General features: G+C 37.3%; 1 protein-coding gene across 1 annotated transcript; it reads left to right on the top strand.

The window, feature by feature from the left end:
- The first annotated feature begins 3822 nt into the window (after positions 1-3822).
- Positions 3823-4913, top strand: LOC100358056 (olfactory receptor 13C8). Its single transcript, XM_002708136.5, has one exon. The coding sequence runs from the start codon at positions 3823-3825 to the stop codon at positions 4765-4767; it is 945 nt and encodes a 314-aa protein (XP_002708182.1). The 3' UTR covers positions 4768-4913.
- Positions 4914-24180: the final 19267 nt, after the last annotated feature.

Below are 24180 nucleotides of genomic sequence, written 5' to 3' on the forward strand. Positions count from 1 at the left end.
CTTTATCTTTCAAATTAATAAATAAAATGTAAAGAATTTCATGAGATTGTAAGCAACAAATCTTTTTAAGGTTGGAGACTTGTCTCAAATAAAGGAAAGGAAATCATTTCTCAATTCAGAAGTACATAAATGACACATTTTCCTGGTTTTAAAAATACCATTTTTCAAATTCTGGATGTCAATTTTACCCACTTTACCTTGATCTCTTTTTTTAAGATTTATTTATTTATTCGAAAGCCAGAGCAACAGAGACAGAGACAGAGACTGGGGGAAGGTGGGGGAGGACAGAAGGGAGAATCTTCCATCTATTGGTTCACTCCCCAAATGGCCACAACAACTGGTGCTGGGCCAGGTCGAAGCCAGGAGCCTGGAACTTCATCCAGGTCTCCCACATGGGTGACATGGGCCCAAGTACTTGGTCCATCTGCTGTTGCTTTCCCAGGCACACAAACAGGAGCTGGATAGCAAGTGGCATAGTTGGGACTTGAACCAGTGGAACAGCCTGGAGTTGAACCAGCGTTCATATGGGCTGATGGCATGGCAGGCAGCAGCTTAACCTGCTGTGCCCTTTGATCTCACTTTTTCATTCATCAACTTTTCATGAGTTAGTGTGATACAGATTTACATTATAACTTACACTGGTGTCTGAGAAATGTTCACAACAAAACTGTTAAGTAGAAATCAGCCTCATTTAAAGAAAAAGGAAGTGCTAAGCTTTTGAGTTTCAAATAGAAGTGCTCTCAAATCAAGTTCAATGTGCTTTTCCAAGCTATTTCTGCTTCTTCTCTGGCTTCACCTTTTCAAATCAAGTGAGAACAATAGATATCTCTGTTTAGTGCTCTAACCTAGCAACATGGTTGTAAAACACGTGTTCTCTCTCATTTTCTTCAATAGCCAAGGAATTTGAATACTTTCACTGAATTTATAATTACTGAAAAAATTCTCTGTTCCAAATGTGTGGAACTGCAATACTATAATTTTGGCATATTCAGCTGTTGTTATAACTCCTGCGTTTGAAAAGATGGTTTAAAATAGCTTAGATATCACCTGTGTGGTCATAATTCAAAATAATGTTCAAAATATATATGACAGAAAATAATATTCTTAAATCTAAATATGAATGTAATTCAGAGTTCCTATAAAAATGAATGGATATATACTACTGCATCCATTAATCCTTTCTAGAAGCCTCCTGGACCAGGATGATTATGACCAGTGATCTCTGTATCTTTTATTTATTCTCTACCTAAGAATGTAACTCTGCATCTGACACTTTTTAATTGCAACTAATTATGACTCAAGGAAAACTAAATTGTGTTTTTAGTTCCTATTATTTGCCATAGACGTAGCATGTGTGATAATAATTAAAACCATAGCAGGTGAATGAGCCTCTGTGAGATCAAACATACAGGTGAGCGCACGGGAGCTGAAAGAAGCTAGAAATGCAGGAAAGTGGCACAGAGCTCTGCGGAGGTACAGTAAGATTCTTCTCAGCAACAGTTGACTCAGATGACTTGGAATTTCCAATACACCACAGGGCTTCTGTAGAAAAACTGAAGACAAAATAAGTGTGTAATTGTTTCACCCACTAAGCCACACCTTAAGGTATTTACTATTTTTAGAAGACAAATTTTCAGTGAGATGAGAAACCTTTCTTATGGAAAAGAAAAAAGACATGAATAGCAATAGGGCTAGGTTCCCTTGAACCCCAGGCCATCAACCCTTTAAGTTATTAACTTTTTTTTTCACTTTTCTCCAAGTTTCCGGTGAACTAAATTTCATACTGAGAAATGAAAGAAACTAGGAAACCCACGCATAATAAGGTCGATCATGTAATGATTTTAGTTAGTTTAACTAAAGAAATGAGTTAAAACCTAACTATGAAGGATCAAAGAAAACTTTGGTCATACCAAAACTAGATACACTTTAATTTCCATTGACTATTACAAGACTGAACTGAGAACTCAGAGGAAATAGGAGGAATGGTTTACTTTTTGACAAGTGAAATAAAACTTCTTACTATCAATTTGCCCTAGAATGAACTACTATTTTCAAAAGAAAATTAATTTTAAGTCAGAATTCTCTATAAGCCAAAGAAACCAATGATTGACCTTAAAAGCAATGATTACAGAGCTACAAAGCGTATGTCACAGTTGAATATTGGCTAGAAAAGTGTACAACCCTGAAAAGCGCCCCTACATTAATCTTTTTTTTCTGTGTTGTCAAATTTACTATCCTCTGGTCAGAACTCCAAAGGTTTCCAACTGCCTGGAGAACAAATTATAATTCCTTATTACAGTTCACAAATCTGCAAACTCAAGTCCCCCTTTATTTTCAGAATATTGTATTTCTATACATTGTTTTCTCATCTTGCAACTCCACTGATGTATTCTGGCTACAACCCATTGCCTATGACTATCCTCTGCAATTCATCAGGATCAAATTCAACTGATGAATCTTATGCTGAAATCCTATGCTAGCACTCTCTCAGAAGATAATTCCTTGTTTGAAGTCAGTCCAGGTTGTATCCAGATATATAACCACTACAACGCCACTGTCAAGCCAGGTTGCCCTTTAAAAAGATACTTAACATACAGGACAACATTATGGGTTTTTAATAGGTCCTAGATATTTTTTGACTTCATGGACCCTTTCATCCCTTAATAAAATATTCAAAGTTGCATTTATTTCAGAATTGGCATTAAAACCAACATATTATATATTAAAACTTAGAAGTTCACCTTTGTATTCAGATTTTTTTTCTGGGAAAATGGGTATATATATTTATTTGGAGGGGTCTCAGCTTATTTTTTATTTTTATTAATATAAAAAGAACAGATTTCATGTATTTCATAGGCTCAATTCTACAAACATAACCATATTTTCCCTACCTGCATCTGTCCCTCCCTAAACCCCCTTCTTCCTTCCTTTTAATTTTTGCAAACACATAATTTCAATCCACTCTATAATCATAGGCTTAATGTACTACTAACCATAATATTCAACAAGCAAAAATTGGAAATACCACAGTTCCATAGGAGTATGAACAGGGGCTAAAAACAACAATCAAATCACAAGATGTCTGTTTTGCTTTTATTCAGATTTTAAAAGAAATCAAAATATTTTCCTGGACTTCTCACAATATAGAAGGCCTATTGTACATAATGAATAAGTTGGATAAGATCCTGTTAGGTAATACAAATGTTGAATTAAAACTAATTGAGGATAACATGTCACTTGACAACCTCTATTCACCTCCAGTGACAAGAGAAAAAAGAGTGAGAAGACTCTGGTACGGAGAAATCTGCTTCAAATCTAATGGGTTAGCTGCAACTTACCTCTACCGTGAAAACAGGCCCAAGGTTTTCAAACATTCTAATATGAGCTGAAAGCACCAATTTTTATTTCATGTTGCCTAATTTTAAAATGTTGACCTCTAATTCAAATGTAAAACACAGTGTGGACAATCATTGCCAAAAAAAGACATCTGTGTGTTGAATCCAGGTTATAGGCCATTGATTTGCAGCCACTGCATTAAGAGGCAGAACTTAGAGAAATGGCAATAAAATTAATTGAGGTCCAAAGATCATATAATCACATATTCTCTGTATTAACCCTGAAAAAGTCAGGTTAGAATTCCTGCTCTTGTGATCTGGGTTCACAGTAAAAAAATTTCCCCAGAGAGATGTTGTTGTAGCCAAATGCAAAACCGTAGTTCACACAGATTGTGAATCTTAAAAATGTAACTCTCACAGACACTGTATTAATACACTTTTGTTCTATCATCCACAGAGTTCTACTGGAGAAAGTATATATATATATATGGAAATGGCCAATGATTCCACGTTGACAGAATTTGTCCTGGTGGGGCTTTCTGCCCACCCAAGGGTGCAGATAGTTTTGTTTGTGGTTGTTTTATGTATGTACCTGATGATCCTACTTGGAAATGGAGTCCTTATCTCAGTAATCATCTATGATTCTCACCTACACACCCCCATGTATTTCTTCCTCTGTAATCTTTCTTTTCTGGACATTTGCTACACAAGCTCTTCTGTCCCACTCATTCTTGACAGCTTTCTGACAATTAGAAAAAGGGTTTCCTTCTCTGGATGCATGGTGCAAATGTTTCTCTCCTTTGCAATGGGGGCCACAGAGTGTGTGCTTCTTGGCATGATGGCACTTGACCGCTATGTAGCCATTTGTTTCCCACTGAGGTACCCAGCCATCATGAACAAGGGTGCCTATGTGCCCATGGCAGCTGGATCCTGGGTCTCTGGGCTTGCTGACTCAGTGGTACAGACATCTCTTGCAATGCAACTACCATTCTGTGCTAATAATGCCATTAACCATTTTGTCTGTGAAATCCTTGCTATTCTGAAACTGGCTTGTGCTGATATTTCAATCAATGTGATCAGCATGGCAGGGTCAAACCTCATTGTCTTGGTTATTCCAGTGCTAGTAATTTTCATCTCTTACATTTTTATTGTTGCCACCATCCTGAGGATCCCTACCACTGAAGGAAAACATAAGGCTTTCTCTACTTGCTCTGCCCACCTGACGGTGGTGGTTATATTCTATGGAACCATCTTCTTCATGTATGCAAAGCCTGAGTCTAAGACCTCTGTTGGTATGGATAATAAAGACATCATTGAGGCCCTCATCTCCCTCTTCTACGGAGTGCTGATTCCCATGCTCAATCCTCTCATCTACAGTTTGCGGAACAAGGATGTAAAGGCTGCTGTGAAGAACATGTTGGACAGAAAATAAACTAATTGGCATTTTGTAATGTGAACATTCTTTACTTTCTGATGGAATATGAATGTGGACTTATATTGTGTGACTCAGTATTCAGACCCACTGACGACACAAAATTCAGAAAGAAAATTACCGTGCGAAAACAAATTCATCCTATGTCATTCAAAACCATATGACAGATATTTTGGTTGCTGCTGTTACTATTAGTTTTTTTGTCCTAACTGTGGAACTGAAGCATGCTATTGGTTTCAAAATATGCTTTTATGGAAATGCAAACTGTTAAAATAAAAAATATCTCAGGGCCAGCGCTGTGGCATAGCAGGTGAAGCCACCGCCTACAGTGCCAGCATACCATATGAGTGCTGGAGACCCAGCTGCTCCACTTCTGATCCAGCTCTCTGCTACTGCCTGGGAAAGCAGTGGAATATGGTCCAAGTCCTTGGGCCACTGCACCCACATGGGAGACCCAGAGGAAGTTCCTGGTTCCTGGATTCAGATCAGCACAGCTGCACCATTGCAGATATCTGGGGAGTATACCAGTGGATGGAAGACTCTCTCTCTCTCTTTCTCTCTCTGCTTCTTCCACTCTGTAACTCTGCCTTTCAAATAATAAATAAATAAATCTAAAAAAAATCTCTTAGCAAGCTCCAACAAGAAAGTACATGAATCACTCTTAAACATTCAGAAAATAATAAAGACAAAATTATTCTGAAAAACAATTAATTATAGTGGGTACATCAATTACTATATGAAGTGAATATTAATACATGATGTATTTTTACTTTTAATGTGTTCATATATTTACTATTTATATATACATGTATAGCTCACTGAATAGGATCTTTTCCTTTTATTATTCTACAGTATCCTAAAGACTTATATAATAGGAAAAATATGCACATTATTGATAAAACAGATGACTTGCATTTAAGACCAGAGATGTATGTTTGTCACATTTGAGACAGTTATTCAAAAAAGAAAATTAATTGAATAAAAGATTCTACATAAACTATATTAGCATTTTGTCATTTAAACATTCTTAAACATATAAACTCTTGTTTTTATTTTCTATGTATGTATTTTTATGTACATATATTTTTTTAATTTCTATGTATATATGTATGTGCATTAAAATGTGGAGGAACAAGTTTTCTAAGGCAGTTTCAAAAATTTTTCTGAGATTTAGTATACAGGGAGACTAAACAAGATTAAACAGTCCCTGATAACACATGTTAAGCTTTAACTTGTTATAATATGGGTAACCTAGTAGCATAGAGTTCCTCTTGGTCTTTTACAAAAGACCAGCCTGAAATGAGGACATATTTCTACTCTGCACTGGGCCACATAGCTCCTAAGCAATGAAAGAAATACAAGTAGTAGGCCGAAGCCATGGCTCACTAGGCTAATCCTCTGCCTGCGTGCCAGCACCCCGGGTTCTAGTCCAGGCTGGGGCACTGGTTTTGTCCCGGTTGCTCCTCTTCCAGTCCAGCTCTCTGCTGTGGCCTGGGAGTGCAGTGTAGGATGGCCCAAGTGCTTGGGCCCTGGACCCTCATGGGAGACCAGGAGAAGCACCTGGCTCCGGGCTTCAGATCAGCGCAGTGCGCCCACCGCAGCGCTCTGGCCACAGCGGCCACTAGGGGGTGAACCAACAGAAAAGGAAGACCTTTCTCTCTCTCTCTCTCTCTCTCTCTCTCTCTCTCTCTCACTGTCCACTCTGCCTTTCAAAAAAAGAAAAAAAGAAATACAAGTAGTAACTAAGAAAAATTGCAATATGCAGAGATGGTCAAGATGTCCAATGCACTGAGGAGCTACAGGGTTTAGGGCTTTGTGGGATAAAACTGAGATGGACTTTGAGATGATCTCTACTACACATCCATATGGGGCAGCACCCATGTGAGGAATGGAAGCCTCTCCTCCACTGAGGAATCTGAGTCAAATACAGTCCAAAGGAAAGCACTTCCTCTACCTGGCTCTTCAAGAAATCTGCAGCAATCAACATAAAGAAATCTAAAGTTAAAAACTATAACCATTTACATGTTATGAATAATTCCATAATAGCTTCCTTTCTTGTTAATAATTATTGTTATTTGATATGATTAAATAAGCTACACCATACATAGAACTTAACAGTATTATGCCTGGGATATCCTAAATGCACAATAAACATTGAGTATTTTATAATTTATTATGTTTAGTATACCCTGATAAATCATAAAACTTTCGGTTGGGAGGGCAGTGCTGTGGTACACAAGGTAAAGCTGCCTCCTCCAGTGCCAGCATCCCATATGGGCGCCAGTTCAAGTCCCAGCTGCTCCATTTCCCATCCAGCTCTGTGATAATGAGCCTGGGAAGGCAGAGGAAGATGGAAGATCTCTCTTTGTCTCTCCCTTTCTCTCTAAAACTCTGCCTTTCAAAGAAATAAATAAATCTTAAAAAAAAAAAAGCACTTTGAGTTGGCACAGAATTTTCATCATTATTTTCTAGGGAGTAACTTTGATGCTATTAAACTATAGTCTCTTAGCTTGAAATCTACTTTTCTATGTTCTGCTTTGTGAGTTAGGGTTAGGACACTAAAAACCACATTTCTGCTTTGTTAGCTAGCTTCTGTTAGACTCTGCTGAAAGAGATGACTGAATGAAGAAAAGGTACTTGACCCACCCTATTTGCTTCCTGACCCAGTTGTGGTTCTACAGCATGACAATTAGTTACTGCCAATCCTGGTTTCAAAATTTTATTTATTTATTTATTTTTAGGTATTTATTTGAGAGTCAGAGTTGCAGACAGAAAGAGGGGGGAAACAGAAAGGTCTTCCATCCACGGGTTCACTCCCCAAATGGCTTCATTGGCTGGAGCTAATCCTTTCCGAACCCAGGAGCATCTTCCAGATCCCCTACATAGTGTAGGGATCCAAGCACCTTGGCCATCTTTCATTGCTTTCTCAGGCCATTAGCAGAGAGCTGGATAAAACAGGAGTAGCTGGAACAAAAGCCCATATGGAATGCTGGAGCTGCAGGAGGAGGCTTAGCCCACTATGCCACAGTGCTAGCCCCTCAAATTTTTTTAAAAATCAAAAAACAAAAAAAGGAAAGAAACAAATACTGTGTGTATCAGTATTGCTGCAAATATAGCTTTATAAAGCTTTGTTTTATACCTTTGATTATACTACTAGAATTTTAATAATCTATGGTTTTATAGTTTACTGTATATGAGTGGAATGGTCATTGCTTTCATTCGATTATTGGTTATAGTCACTGTACATATTCGCACTAAACTAGTCTTTTGCCTATTTTACTTGTTAAACTTCTTATCAAGTGAAGCATTAAGCCTGTTAATATAATGTAAATTTAAAATACATTATCTCTTTTTTTTTTTTTTTTTGGACAGGCAGAGTGGACAGTGAGAGAGAGAGACAGAGAGAAAGGTCTTCCTTTGCCGTTGGTTCACCCTCCAATGGCCGCCGCGGCCAGTGCGCTGCGGCCAGCGCACCGCGCTGATCCGATGGCAGGAGCCAGGAGCCAGGTGCTTTTCCTGGTCTCCCATGGGGTGCAGGGCCCAAGCACCTGGGCCATCCTCCACTGCACTCCTGGGCCACAGCAGAGGGCTGGCCTGGAAGAGGGGCAACCGGGACAGAATCCGGCGCCCCAACCGGGACTAGAACCCGGTGTGCCAGCGCCGCTAGGCGGAGGATTAGCCTAGTGAGCCGCGGCGCCGGCAAAATACATTATCTCAAAAATTAAAAAAAGAGAAAAAGGGAGAGGGAGGGAGGGAGGAGGAGAGATGGAGGGAGGGAGAAAATGTCATATTCTTAGAAGTTTATCTATGAACTATATAAAGTCTGTTAAAAACCAATTAAATTTTTAAAAAATAAAAATCCTTTTAAAAAAATACTGGTTTTAGTTTCATTTCTTTTACTCTATAGCCCAGAACCAACAAGGATCCCCACAAAAGACTGAATCTGTTGCTTTGCTTTTATATATTGGTGAATTAAAAACCCTGTCTTTAGTCTCTCTTGAGGTATCTTTAGAAACAATGAGGTATAAAACTGCTGACATAAAAAAATGCTCAGGATCACTAGCCATCAGGGAAATGCAAACAAAACCGCAATGAGGTTTCACCTCATGTCAGTTAGAATGACTATTATACAAAAATCAAAAACAATAAATGCTCAGGAGAATGTGGAGGGAAGGGTACTCTAATAATACACTGTTGGTGAAAATGTAAACTAGTTCAACTATTATAGAAGACATTATAGAGACACCTCAGGAATCTGAAAATAGATCTACCATATGACCTAGCCATCCCACTCCTGGGAATTTACCCAAAGGAAATGAAATCAGTATATGAAAGAATTATTTGAATCCACATGTTTATTGCAGATCAATTTACAATAGCTAAGATATGGAATCAACCCAGATATCCATCAACACATGAACAAAGAAAATGTGGCATTTATACATCATGTGACACTATTCAACTATAAAAAAGAATTAAAGCCCGTCTTTTGCAACAAAATGGATGCAACTAGAAACCATTATGCTTAGTGAAATAAACCAGTTCCAAAAAAACAAATATCATTTTTAAGGAATTTATTTACAGAATTGTTCTATTAACCTACTTATAGTAATGTCAACATTTGGCTCTAGGAGAATATGCAGATATTCTTGTTTCACTAAAACCGAAAGCACACTGCCTTTCCCTACCCTGTCATTTTTCTTTCTTGCTCTGCTTCCAAGCATAGGCAGCTTCATAGTCAGTGTTCATCAGTAGAAAATGTCAGTCCCTTGAATTTTAAGGAGCTCTGTGAATAACCCAATTGAAATATTACCCTACCTTGTGGGTAGCAATAGGGTGGGAGTGAAGAAGAGATTATGGTGATGGTGGAATGCACAACATAATCATCTTAAACCATAGAAAATCAAACAACTGATCTTCAAATTCTACTACATCCTTCCCCCTGTCATATAGATCCTAGGGGTAGAAGACAAGCTAATTTGTGAACAGAAGTGGTTTCACAATTTTGTAGCATATCCTGAAAAGGAGTTTAAGGTACCTATTGTAGTGTTCTGTATTGGAGCATCTGCCACAACATGAAATGCAAAACACAAAAGTATATCCATATAATAATCATAAATATTTAAGCCAGCTCTATAAAAAGGTTTCTCTGATCAAGCCTATATCCTGATTTGATATTGATTCTCATCCATAGTCCCCACATACTATTAATTTTATGAATGGTTACCTTGCCAAGGCTCCCTAATAATGTTTCAATCACAGTTTTCTGCCTCGTGACAGAAGAGCTTAAAAGGAAGAATAATAATATGGCTAAAGCCAAACAAATATAAGGGGGAAATTCTAGCACTCTTCTAACGTATTTAATCTTTTGATCTTTAAGTGTTGGCTAGAATTCTCCTGAGTCTCCACTTCACATGGAACAAATTCAAGAAAACATAAACTGACATCCATGAAAGGAAATTTTAAAAAATATTACTTCACTCTTGTGATTCCTGTGAGAAATATTAGAATGAAATAGAACTTTTTAATCAATTCTACCTTAATGAAATCTAGACTACATTCAATCTTACTGAAATCTAGACTACATTCAATCTCCACTTTGCTTTAGTGCATGGAACGCTGGATTCCACAGAGTCTCTCCTATTGTAATACAAGTGGATATAAAATAAGATTTACCTATTGCTATGTATTTACCATTATAAAAGTGTATTTTCCTCCTAAGAAATCCCTATTTCATTCCCTTCGGTATTTGTTAGTATTGTGAACTGCAAATTCTGGTTCCGTTCTTCCAGGAATATAGAAAGCTTACCATACCCTTGAAGCTGAGCCAAATTTTCTGTGCTTTGATCAATGAAATCCAAGTACAATACTTAACATTTCCAGACATACTTTTTTTTAAAGATTTGTGTATTTGAAAGGCAAAGTGATAGAGAGTGGGAAGAGAGATACAGATTGAAATACTTCCATACACTGGTTCATTCCTCAAGTGGCTACAGCAGCCAGGTGTGGGTCAGACTGGAGCCTGGAGTCAGTATCCCCATCCAAACAGCACATAAGGGTTCAACCACTTGGTCCATCTTCCATTGCCTTCCAGGTACATTAATTAGCAAGGAGCTGGATAGGAAGCCCTGTGGCTGGGACTCAAACTGGAACTCTGATATGGGATGCTGGCCTTGCAAGTGGCAGCTTAATCCACTACACCATCGTGGCAGCATAGCAGGTAGAAACATTTATTTGCCAGGATGTGACACTGTCACTGTCTCTTTCCCTTGCCAAAATAGGCAAGTACGTAATAAAATGGAGCCACCACTAGCCCAAGTCCTTAAGTAACTTGGTCAGAGCCTCCATGTCACTCATGACACTTTATACATGGAGCAGGGACAATAAATACAGTTTTATTTTGATAACCTATAGAGGTTCAGAGGCTACTTACTAATACATCTTAGCCATCCTAATCAAGCATATCCTGGGACACAAGCACACAAATACCCTCAAATAAAAGGAAGAGCTAGGAGATGAAAGTAAGCTGGAAGATCTTCAAGAAGTCAATAATGATAAAACCAGCCTGGTGGAAAAGGCAAGTATCTGCTGTGTGAATGGACCCTACAACTTGTGAAAAATTTAGATATGTGAACTTTGAAATTCTCCATTAAATTGTAACTTTCTAATGGTTCTAAAGGGGCATGCCAGTCACATCTTAGAAAGCACAGATTGAATATTCATCATAACAATTTTCCAAGGAGGTGGCAGAAAAATATTTTCTTCTAACAATATTGTCAGTTATTTTTCAAAATCTGGAGATCAGTTATCCAGATGAAGCATGCTTCCCAGTATTCACTCATACCCATATGGGATAGCAACAGTCCTTATTGTTTCAGATCAGTACTATTTCCTTGTCAGCAAAAAAAAAAAAAAAGAAGCAGATCCAAATACTTTCTGAAGCAAATCATCTCCTATTTAATCATAGTATTCCCTCAGAAAAAATGAATTTATAATGAAAAATCACTAAACATATATAGAAGCAAATAGCCATTAGTGGAAGTCCACACACACAATATGTATTAGCAATGTAAATAGACTAATGATTTAAATAATAGTATTATCATACTGGATATATAATATTTTATCTTAAAAGGATATTTAACTTTCATTGCATTTTAATTTGGATATTTACAAGAATCATATATAATATATAGAACAGATTAAAATAGAGATAGAAAATGTGTACTAGGCAAATAACTGAAAGGTTATTTTGCTTTATTACATGCAACACAATAATTAAAACCAAAAACTCATTAGCAGAAGTAAAAGAAGCAGTTGCATTATGATAAAAGTTTCATTTAACAAGAAATATCTGTAACTTTGTTTTATTATCCTAACAACATAGCTATATATATAAAGGAAAACAATGTAACTACATATCCTTCTCAAACATTCAAATAAACAGTTATAATGCTATAAAAAGGATTTGAAAAAATAAAAAGCTTAACAATCCAACTATCATGGAATACACATTTTTCTGAATCACATGTGGCACATATGTAAAAGTTGATATTAGATTGAATACAAGAATAAGCAAGCAAATTTCAAAAATGATTAACTACATGGGAAGCAGGATACACAACAGGCTCATAAAATGGCAGATGCCCTAAACAACATTCTGGCCTCAGAATCAGCCCTTAATGCATTCAGATTCAACTAAAAAGCCCATGAGAATTTCTCAGGCATGGAAAGCCAAGACACTGTGGGAAAAAAAAAAAAAAACCTAAATGAAAGATCTCTGTGAGTAAAATCCCAGAGGAAAGAGTGGGCCATCAAAGAAGGAGGTACCTTTCTCTGAAGGGAGGAGAGAACTTCCACTATGAATATGGCCTTGTTTAAATAAGGTCAGAGTTTGTGAACTCAAGAGGCTTCCATAGCCTTGGCAGCTCATGACAAGAGCCTCGGGTGATTACTGACATCATAAGTAAGAGTGTCAATTGTTAAATCAACAACAGGAGTCACTGTGCACTTACTCCCCATTTAGGATCTTTGTCCTTAATATGTTGTACAATGTGAATTAACAGTAAAACTAGTATTCAAACAGTACTTCATACTTTGTGTGTCTGTGTGGGAGTAAACTGCTGAAATCTTTACTTAGTATATAGTATATACTAAGTTGATCTTCTGTATATAAAGATAATTGAAAATGAATCTTAATGAAGAATAGGATGAGAGAGGGAGTAGGAGTTGTAATGATTTTCAGATAGGAGGGAAGTTAAGGGGAAAAAACCGCTATAATCCAAAAGTTGTACTTTTTTTTGGTTTTGAAACAATTGTTTCATTTTTTTTATTTAGTAAATATAAATTTCCAAAGTACAGTTTATGGATTACAATGGCTTCCCCCCCACCATAATTTCCCTTGCACTCGCACCCCTCCCATCTCCCGCTCCCTCTCCCATTCCATTCACATCAGGATTCATTTTCAATTATCTTTATATACAGAAGATTGATTTAGTCTATATTAAGTAAAGATTTCATCAGTTTGCACCCACACAGAAACACAAAGTGTAAAATAATGTTTCAGTGCTAGTTATAGCATTAATTCATATTGGACAACACACTAAGGACAGATCCCACATGAGAAGTAAGTACAGAGTGACTCCTGTTGTTGGCTTAACAATTTGACACTCTTGTTTATGCTGTCAGTAATCTCCCTAGGCTCCGTCATGAGTTTCCAAGGCTATGGAAGCCTTTTGAGTTTGCCGACTTTGATCTTATTCAGACCAGGTCATACTCAAAGTGGAAGTTCTCTCCTCCCTTCAGAGAAAGGTACCTCCTTCTTTGATGGCCCCATTCTTTCCACTGGGATCTCACTCGCAGAGATATTTCATTTAGGTTGTTGTGTTTTTTGTTTGTTTGTTTGTTTGTTTTTTTCCAGAGTGTCTTGGCTTTCCATGCCTAAAATACTCTCATGGGCTCTTCAGCCAGAGCCTAATGCCTTAAGGGCTGATTCTGAGGCCAGAGTGCTATTTGGGACATCTGCCATTCTATGAGTCTGCTGTGTATCTCGCTTCCCATGATGGATCGTTCTCTCCCTTTTCGATTCTATCAGCTATTATTAGCAGACACTAGTCTTGTTTGTGTGATCCCTTTGACTCTTAGACCTATCAGTGTGATCAATTGTGAACTGAAATTGATCACTTGGACTAGTGAGATGGCATTGGTACATGCCACCTTGATGGGATTGTATTGAAATCCCCTGGCATGATTCTAACTCTACCATTTGGGGCAAGTCCGATTGAGCATGTCCCAAATTGTACATCTCCTCCTTTATTCCCATGAAATTTATATTTATTAAATAAATAAAAAAAGAAAAAAAATGATTAACTATTTCATATTCTCTCTTCCACATACAATCAAGGCAAATTTAATCAATAGATAAATAAGCTTTATAATCTGGTACAATTAAAACACACTTCTAATTGACCAATGAGAAACAGTGTAATCAAAATACTTCTATGGTAATTGTTCCAATAAATTAGAGTGAATGCCTGCCATAAAAAAACAGTATGGCCATAGCAATGTGTGCCATCAAAATATAGGCTCATTCTTATATATCAATGAAAAAAATCAAACTCAAATTGAAATTATAACCAAAAATACTGAAATCTCATAAAACCAGGCCTGAGACTGTAACCACTGGTACAGTTATATTGATTGTTGATAATGCCCATTCTGACTGGTTAATAGTCACATCATATCTCTGTAAAACATTTTCAATACCAATCCTACCAACAAATGAAATATGATGGAATAATTAATATTAAAGTTTACTAGTCTTAGAAAAAGTGTAAAATACTTGTACTTAAATTATTTAGAAAATAGCTTTTTTAAGTTTTTATTTAATGAATGTATTTTTTCATAGATACAACTTTAGGAATATAGTGGTTCTTTCCCCATACACACCCTCCCATCCCAAATCCCATCCCACCTTTCCTCTCCCTCTCCCATCTCCTTTTTCATTATGGCTCATTTTTAGCTTGATTTTTTATACAGAGAACCAACTCCATGTTAATCATAGATTTCATCAATTTGTACTCACGCACACACACAATATATAGAGTATAATTTGGAAACAAAATTTGCAGTCAGTTCTCACAGTACAACTTATTAGGGATGGAGGTCCTACATGAGGAGTAAGTGCACAGTGACTCCTGTTGTTCCTTTAACAATTAACACTCTTATTTATGACATGATCACTTGAGGCTCTTGCCATGGGCTGCCAAGGCTATGGGAGCCTTTTGTGACCATAGTCTCCATCGGTATTTGGATATGGCCATAAGCAAAGTAGATGTTCTCTCCTCCCTTCAGAAAAGAGTATATCCTTCTTTGAAGACCCTTTCTTTCCACTGAGGTCTCACAGAGATCCTCTGTGTAGGATATTCTTTTTGCCACAGAGTCTTGGCTTTCCATGCCTGAAATGCTCTCACAGGCCTTTCAGCCACACCAGGAAGCCTTAAGGGTTGATTCTGAGGTCAGAGTGTTATTTACAGCAAATGTCATTCTAGGACTCTGCTGTGTGGATTGCTTCCCATATTGGACTTTCCTTCCTTTTTAATTCTATTACTATTACTAGGCATTTATTTATACGATCACTTTTTACACTTAAACCTATCTATATGTTGACATAACATTCAATATGATCATTTTAACAGTTAAGATGGCATTTATACCACCGATTTTTATGGGTTTGGAGTTCTATGACTAGTTTTTAGGCTGTACCCTTAGAAGTAAGTCTGTAGGACTGTATGTAGAACTATACTGCTTTACAATTATAGACTACCTCCTCCCTCTTATTCCCCCTCTTATTTTTAACTGGGATCTTTTTCCAATTGACTTAAAATACATATGATTAATTCTATGTTACATAAAGAGTTCATCAGCCGGCACGGCGGCTCAATAGGCTAATTCACCGCCTGCAGCGCTGGCACCCCGAGTTCTAGTCCCAGTCGGGGCACTGGATTCTGTCCCAGTTGCTCCTCTTCCATTCTAGCTCTCTGCTTTGGTCTGGGAGTGCAGTGGAGGATGGCCCAAGTGCTTGGGCCCTGCACCCGCAAGGGAGACCAGGAGAAACACCTGGCTCCTGGCTACAGATCAGCGCGGTGCGCCGGCCACCCAGCCACAGCGGCCATTGGGGGGTGAACCAATGGAAAAAGGAAGACCTTTCTCTTTGTCTCTCTCTCTCACTGTCCACTAGCCTGTCCAAAAAAAAAAAAAAAAGTTCATCATATGGTATGAAGAAAAGAGAAAGAAAGAAAGAAAGAAAGAAAGAAAGAAAGAAAGAAAGAAAGAAAGAAAGAAAGAAAGAAAGAAAGAAAGAAGGAAGGAAGGAAAGAAGGAAAGAAGGAAGGAAAGAAGGAAGGAAAGAAAGAAAGAAGGAAAGAAGGAAGGAAAGAAAGAAAGAAGGAAAGAAAGAAAGAAGGAAGGAAAGAAAGAAGGAAGGAAAGAAAGAAGAAAAGAAAGAAAACAAAAAAAAGGATAATAAAAGGTAACAATAATAAACTGTCCCTTGACAGGTCAAGGACTATTCAAGTCATTGATTCTAAAAGTGTCAATTTCACTTCTATAGCTTTCATTTTAGGAGCACTATTAATTCTCCCAAATCAGGGAGAGGAAATAGCTTTATAAGAAAAAAAGGAAGAAAACAAAAAAAGAAAGACAATGCAAAAAAACTAGCTAGCATTTTAATTAAGAGCCAACATGCCAGACATTTTGTGTGTGTACGTGTGTGTGTTTGTATCACATATTATTCCTTATTAAGTCTTCATAATAACATTAAAATATATTTAAACTCTACTCATGTATAAGCTTTAACAACATAAAACATAGTATTTCCAAAGAGGCCAACTAACACAGGAAAATACCACGTTTTTGCTACTTGTTATCTCATAGCCTAGTAATCTCCTCCCATAGGAATACAAAACACAGTCTAATATTTACACATGAGCAGGGAACTACATCTCAGAGGACATCATTAAAAGTTGACTGACCTACTTCTTTCTGATACCAAGGTACAAATAGGTTACACAGGGATGGGATCCCATGTGCCTGTTAACACTTGGAAGTCAAGCTTGTTAAAGTGAACTTGTAACTTTTTAACAAAACCCCTCTTTCCCTAAGTTTTCTACAGGGAATCTGAGACTGTTGAAAGAGGTTCATTTCTCCTCCTTAGTTTCAACTAAACAAGTGGGGAAAAGTATGTAAGATCACATGGGAAAATTCTGAAAGTATAATCACTTTATTCTGGAAAAAGAAACCAGTCCTCTACGTATTATCATCATCAAAGCCATTCAAAAACATAACTAGGATAAAAAAATTCCAATAAAAATAGAGACAATGACAAACTAGTAAAGAAAAATATAAAACATGCATTTTGTCACAGGAAATAAAATATTGCCACAGTCCTCACCCTTCCATATTGGGTCTGTTTTAATCATCTACAATAGTCAACTACAATAGTTAGTCTAGTTAGTCAACTACCATAATTACATCTCAGCAAAGATATTGTTGAGTTTGTAATCCACAGAAAACATTAAATTATACAGGTCATTCATTTTCATCCCAGGAAATTAATTAGGGACTCACATAAATAAAATGATTTCAAGAAATTTATATTTGGCGATAGAATGGATCCAATTTTTAGAATGGAAAATTCTTTTTCTTGCGATGTCACATAAATTCAGGACAAATACAGAGCAGGATACCTAGGTAAGAATTCAATAAGTATTAATATTATTTATTCTAACTTTTAGTGACATAATCTAAATGACATTTAAAGTGACATGAAACAAGAGCTCAGGGACAATAAGATGATTAAAAGCAAATAAACAAAGAATGGTAAACACATGATCATACTAATCAATTCTCCTTTATGACAGGAGTATCATGTTGAATCTGAATCACTGTGGAATAATGACCTCCCCTAAGAACAGACTATTTGTTCATCTGAGTCTAGACATGTGAGCACCTATTACAGAAATTTTAGGACATGGATGCTTAAGCTGTCTAACAATGGCTATACCAATAGCTGTCCATAAAATGACCCACTTAAAATAAGTGAGTCATTTGCATTGACTGTAACGTAAATATAGCCAAGGGTACTTGTTAGTCTGTTTTAGTTTTTGTTGAAGATTTTTCATAATTGCTTAAATTTGTGATATATTTTAGAGAACTCAAATTCCACTACTCATAAATATATAGCTTTAACATTAGTTGACATTAATTACGACTAAAAATCCTTTTGACATCTGGTAGCAGTAGACACAGACATCCTTAGTGAGAAGCGAATTGGATCATACTGACCAACCCAATCCAGTGTTTCTGTCACATTGTAATTCTCACATACCCCTACTACATACAAATCTCCAGAAGAAACAGGACTCTAGATCAGGCCTTGCTGCAAATGAAATACCCTAAGACAAGTGTTGGAATGATCTGAAAGATCTCATATCTTGAGATGGAAATAGGGAATTGAAGGAAAAGCATGGAGTGGGAGGTTTGACTGAGTCCAGTTTTCCAGGCGAATGAGGAGAAAGGGGTTGGTGGAGGGTTGGTGTTTTAGTGGGGAGATTAGGAAATGTTAACATATTCCTCTGCAAGGCCCATCACCATTTGTCAGTTATTGTAAATATGTGTATTTTAAGCAATAGCATTCAGCCAGACTTTTCTGGGCAGACTCGGTGGCACAATTCCTGTGCTATAATTATTATCAAGACAGAATGGCTCTTACCACTGTGAGAAGCCCAAATAAAAATCAATCCTTAAAAAAAAAAAACTTGTATCTTCAGGGAATTGAGGTTCAAGGATACACTAAATGTTACTGTAGTGACAGCTCTGATCCTTGGAAGTATTAGCCCTGCTTCAACTACTTTCCAGCTTTTCTTTTTTTTTTTTTAATTTCTTCATTGTTTTCTTAATTTTAGCCCCCACATGAAAGGGAGAACATGTAGTATTTCTCTTTCTGTGTCGGCTTATTTCACTCAACATGATGCCCTCCAGTTGTGTACATTTTGCTGCAAATAATATAATTTCATTATTTTTATAGCTGAATAATAGTCCATGGTGAAAGTATCACATTTATATATATATATATATATCCTATCTATCTATATATATATATACATACATATATATACATACACATATATATGCATACATTTTCTCTATCATTTTTATCTTTATCCATTTATCTGATGATATATACTTTGGTTGATTCCAAATGTTGGTTATTATGAACAATGCTGCTATAAACATAGTGGTATAGATATCTCTTTGATACAATGTGTTCATGTCTTTTGGGTATATACCTAGTAGTGGGATTGGTGGATCATATGGCTAGCCTATTTCTAGTATTTTAAGAAATCTCAACACTGTTTTCTACAGTGGTTGTACTAATTTACATCTCCACCAGCAGTGTATAAGTTGCTTTCACCACATCCTGATCATTCTCTGTGTTTTGGATTTTAGCTATTCTGTCAGGGGTGAGGTGATATCTCATTATGGTTTTGTTTTACATTTCCCTGATGGCTAGTGATGTTGGGCAATTTTTCATATATTTGTTGGCCACTTGTATTTCTTCTCTTGAGAACTCTCTTGAAGTCCTTTATCCATTTCTTAACTAGATTGATTGTTTGCTGTTGTTGTTGAGCTTTTTAAGTTGCTAATATATCCGGGATATTAATCCTTTATCACATAGGTAGCTTGTAAATATTTTTACCATTCTCTTCTCTCTATTGACTGTTTCCTTTGCTTGCAGAAGCTTCTGAGTTTGGTATTGTCCGATTTATTTAGTTTTGTTTTGTTGACTATGCTTTGGGGGGGTCTTGCCCAAGAAGTTATCCCCTATTCCAATGTTGGAGAATTTCCTCTACATTTTCTTGCAGCAACTTCAGTATGAGGTCTAAAATTTAGGTCTTTAATCCATCTTGAGTTGATTTTTGTGTATGGTGAAAGGTATAGATCTAATTTATTCTTCTGCATATATACATCCAGCTTTCCCCATTCAGTATGAAACTGGCTATTGGTTTATCATATATAGCCTGTAAAATTGTATGGTTTTTTTTTTTTTTTTTTGGACAGGCAGAGTGGACAGTGAGAGAGAGAGACAGAGAGAAAGGTCTTCCTTTGCCGTTGGTTCACCCCCACAATGGCCACCATGGCCTGCGCGCTGCAGCGGGTGCATCGCGCTGATCCGAAGGCAGGAGCCAGGTGCTTCTCCTGGTCTCCCATGGGGTGCAGGGCCCAAGCACTTGGGCCATTCTCCACTGCACTCCCGGGCCAGAGCAGAGAGCTGGCCTGGAAGAGGGGCAACTGAAAGCGAATACAGCGCCCTGACCGGGACTAGAACCCGGTGTGTCGGCACCGCAAGGTGGAGGATTAGCCTATTGAGCCACAGTGCCAGCCTGTATGTTCCTTTTATACATAATTTGTTGAGGGTTTTTATCATAAAGGGGTGTTCAATCTTATCTAATGCTTTCTCTGTATCTATTGAAATAAGATTTTTGTTTTTCATTCTATTGATGTGAATTACAGCATTTATTTATTTGCAAATATTGAACCATCATTTCACTTGTGGGATAAATCCAACTTTATTGTGATGTGATGTTGATCTTTTTTTAAAGAAGTTACTGATTTATTTGAGAGGTAGAGTTACAGACAGAGGGAGAGACAGAGAGAAAAGTCTTCCATCCACTGGTTCACTCCCCAAATGGCCACAACATCCAGAGCTGGGCCCATCTGAAGCCAGGATTCAGGAGCTTCTTCTGGGGGTCTCACACAGGTACAGGGTCCCAAGCACTTGGGCCATATTCCACTGCTTTCCCAGGCACATTAGCAAAGAGCCGGATCAAAAGAGGAGCAGCTAGAACATGAACCTGTGCCTACAAGGAATGCCAGTGCAGGAGGTGGAGGGATAGCCCACTGTCCCGTCCCGCGGGACAGCAACTGGGGCCGAGCACCTAGAAGGAGAAATGAAAGGGACAGGAGACACAAGGATGGCAGCAAGACAGGTGCCGATCAAGCTGCGACTTTATTTTTCAACCACACACTTATATATCATCGAGGCAGGGTATCGGGAGGGGGAAGGAGGGGGGGCTTATCTTGTAGCTGCAATGCTAATGCAAGTAGGGGAAAGGTTACAAGGCCTTAAGGCACAAGGTCACACAAGGTTGCGTTATCAGTACTATCAGGTCTGGCCTGTCCAGCCCTGTCTCTCAACTAAGAGGTCACATGCTGCGTGGTCCCCGACAGCCCACCACGCCATAGCAATGGCCCTAATGTATGATCGTTCTGATATGGTTTTTTATTCGATTTGCTAGTATTTTATTGAGAATCTTTGCATCTAAGTTCATCAAGGATATAGGTCTGTAGTTTCCGTGTCTTTGGAAAATAGAACTGAAACCTAAGTTTCGAGTTGGTGCTGTGACATAACAGGTTAAGCCGCTGCCTTCAGTGCTGGTATTCCCATGACAGCAGTTCTATTCCAGCTGTTCCACTGCCAATCCAGCTCCCTGCTAATGTACCCATGCAAGCAGCAGAAGATGGCCCAGCCCTGCACCAACATGGGAGACCCAGATGAAGCTCTTGGCCATTGCAGTCATTCAGGGAGTAAATCAATGGACAGAAGCTTGCTCACTTGCTCGCTTGCTCGCTCTTTCTCTTCCTGTAATTTTGACTTTCAAATAAATTAATCAATATTTTTTAAAAGAAGCCCAAGTTTATTTTTATGCAACAATGTTTGAAATCCATGTATAATTTTTCATAATATAAATTCCCATGAACTTCCATTTCCATGAAGATCCTTTGTTTTTTTCCTTTATGCATATATATTTTAGAAACTTAGGTAATTCAGAAAAGTAGGGGGAAAGTTCTAAAATAATCATTGGCATTTTGGATATTTCTTTCTAACATTTCTACTCTGTCGAGGTTATCTTGGTTTAGTACTGGTTTTGCAAGTAATCCTGTATACTGTTCGTTTCTACTTTCTTGGCTATTTTAAAATAATGTAAACATTGCTTTCCCATTAATACAATTTTTTACAAATATGTTAATAGATGCATAATAAGACATCAGCCAAGTGTACTATAACTACATATCAATTCCCTTAGCATTATAAAAGTATAAAATGTTGTTTGAAAAGACACAGTCCAATAATTGCAAAATTTGAGTTAAAATGGAATTATCTGGCATGATAAATCCCATAGAAGGTAATTGGAAACAATCATTTCCCATCAAAGTCTGAGAAATCCATTTTAGAGAAGAAAACTTCAGAGCAGAAGAAATATCAGGCACAATGCTCTTCAGCAGGGTGTTTGTTGATTCCATACTATAAATTACACTAGCATTACAAGAGTAATGTAAATAATTTGCTTTACACTTTTTAATTATCCTTTCTTCCCATTTGAAAGCATCAAACAAGTTAATTTCTTTTATAAATCATACAAGTGAAAACTTTATTGCAGCAACTGGCATAGGGTTGTTAGAATACCAAATGTATGTAACAGTTTTCTGAAATTAATTCAAATAGGTATAATTTTTTAGTTATTCCCAGAAAAAAGGAGACATTCTACCTGATTCATATCTTCCCAGAAAAATGTACAGTACAGACCTCTGACAGCTGATGCTCTTTTAAAGGTAGGATCCAAATTTTTCTGACATACTCAGAATAAGTTGATAGTTATATATGTAGTTATAGTCAATCCAGTTCCAATCTTAACACCCAAAGAAATGAATGTTGACCAAACCAACACTTCTTACCAGTTTTCAAATATATGCATACAAAGTAAGGTACACCTCTAACTGGATAAGAATCCTCATTTCCATGGCTAATAGAATTATAAACAGCCTTTTATGCTGATTGAATTCTATGACTATTGTAAACTGGAGTTTTCATAGGAAGTGGCATAACCTGTTAACAAATGACTTTTACATACAGAAAGCAAATGTTTAACAGAAACACAACCATATTTTTTTGAAAACACTAACTAGAAACTCACCTATTGGATCCACTTTTTTTTTCCTCTGAGGAAATATTTTAAGGCTGGGTAGAATACCATAAGGATGAAGAGGTGTTTTCAAATGATGCTCTGTGATACATTACTACAAACAAGAAAGTCACCTGTTACTGTCTACCCTTTCAAAATCTTTCAAACTAAAGTCCTCTGTTCCATATTCTTTGCTGTACACGTTAGCTGATCAAACTAAACAGAATTCCTTCTTTACGAATATATTTCATGTAAGAGAAATAAAGGGAAAATTCTTTTGTGAGCAACTTTATTGCTTGTATGTCAAATGTAAAGAACAAAGAACTGACTGCAATAAACTACACAGAAGTTTTACCTCCAAGCTTCCACAGTGTTCAGCATAACATCATCTGCCATTTGACTGCTTTCATACACGTGTAGTGGCACCAAGAGAGCACTCACCAATGCACAGTATTCAAAGGAAGTACCCCAAGGGTCCTATGCTGTGGCATGAATTAATCTTTTGCCTCTGGTGCTGGCATCCCATATCGGCCTCGATTCTAGTCCTGGCTGCTCCTCTTCCGATCCAGCTCTCTGCTATGGCCTGGGAAAGCAGTGGAAGATGGCCCAAGTGCCTGGGCCCCTGCATCCACCTGAAAGAAGCTCCTGGCTCCTGGCTTTGGATCAGTCCAGCTCTAGCCTTTGCAGCCATGTGGGGAGTGAACCAGCAAATGGACGACCTTTCTTTCTGTCATTCCCTCTCACTGTCTGTTACTCTATTTCTCAAATAAATAAAATCTTCAAAGGAAGAAGCTCGAAAGTCCTTGCAGTTCTATTGACAAGCAACATCAGCATCACCTGGAAAGATGTTAATAAATGCGGATTTCAGATGCACTGAATCAGAATATTTTTCAAAGATTCTTCATGTGATTTGCCTGACTATCAGCATTTGGAAGATCTCCACAAGATAGACAGGTGAGTCTCTTCCTCAGTTGCCCATTAAAAACACCTGGAGAGCATTCTTTTTAAAATGTCCGATCCTAACCCTTAAAATCACTTGCATAATTTTTGGAGGGCAATAAACTATAGTTTCAAAAAATGGAATTTTAATGTCAGAAAGTGAAGATTTACATAGCAACTTTCTTACTTATCCTGACTTAGGTGAATTTCTCTCGACTTCATTTTCATCGAAGAATTATATTGATGATAAAATGAGTTGCATTGTGAACATGTTTGTAAATTATAAAACTCTAAATCCTTGGTATTGTTTATAATTTGCCTAGTATTAATTGAAATAAATAAATGTTTGTTGAACAGATTAAAGAATGCTGTCTCCAAAATATTAATTTTCAATGTGGGGTCTGTAGATCCAACTACCTCAGAAACAACAGATAATCGTTAAAAATTCAAA

The sequence above is a fragment of the Oryctolagus cuniculus genome, chromosome 1 (genome assembly GCF_051225735.1).
Source record: "Oryctolagus cuniculus isolate XC-2025 breed Fujian yellow rabbit chromosome 1, ASM5122573v1, whole genome shotgun sequence".
Classification (NCBI taxonomy): Eukaryota; Metazoa; Chordata; class Mammalia; order Lagomorpha; family Leporidae; genus Oryctolagus; species Oryctolagus cuniculus.

Bases quoted from the DNA above. Each gene is read 5' to 3' on its own strand.
- LOC100358056 (XM_002708136.5), top strand. From the start codon at position 3,823: ATGGAAATGGCCAATGATTCCACGTTGACAGAATTTGTCCTGGTGGGG.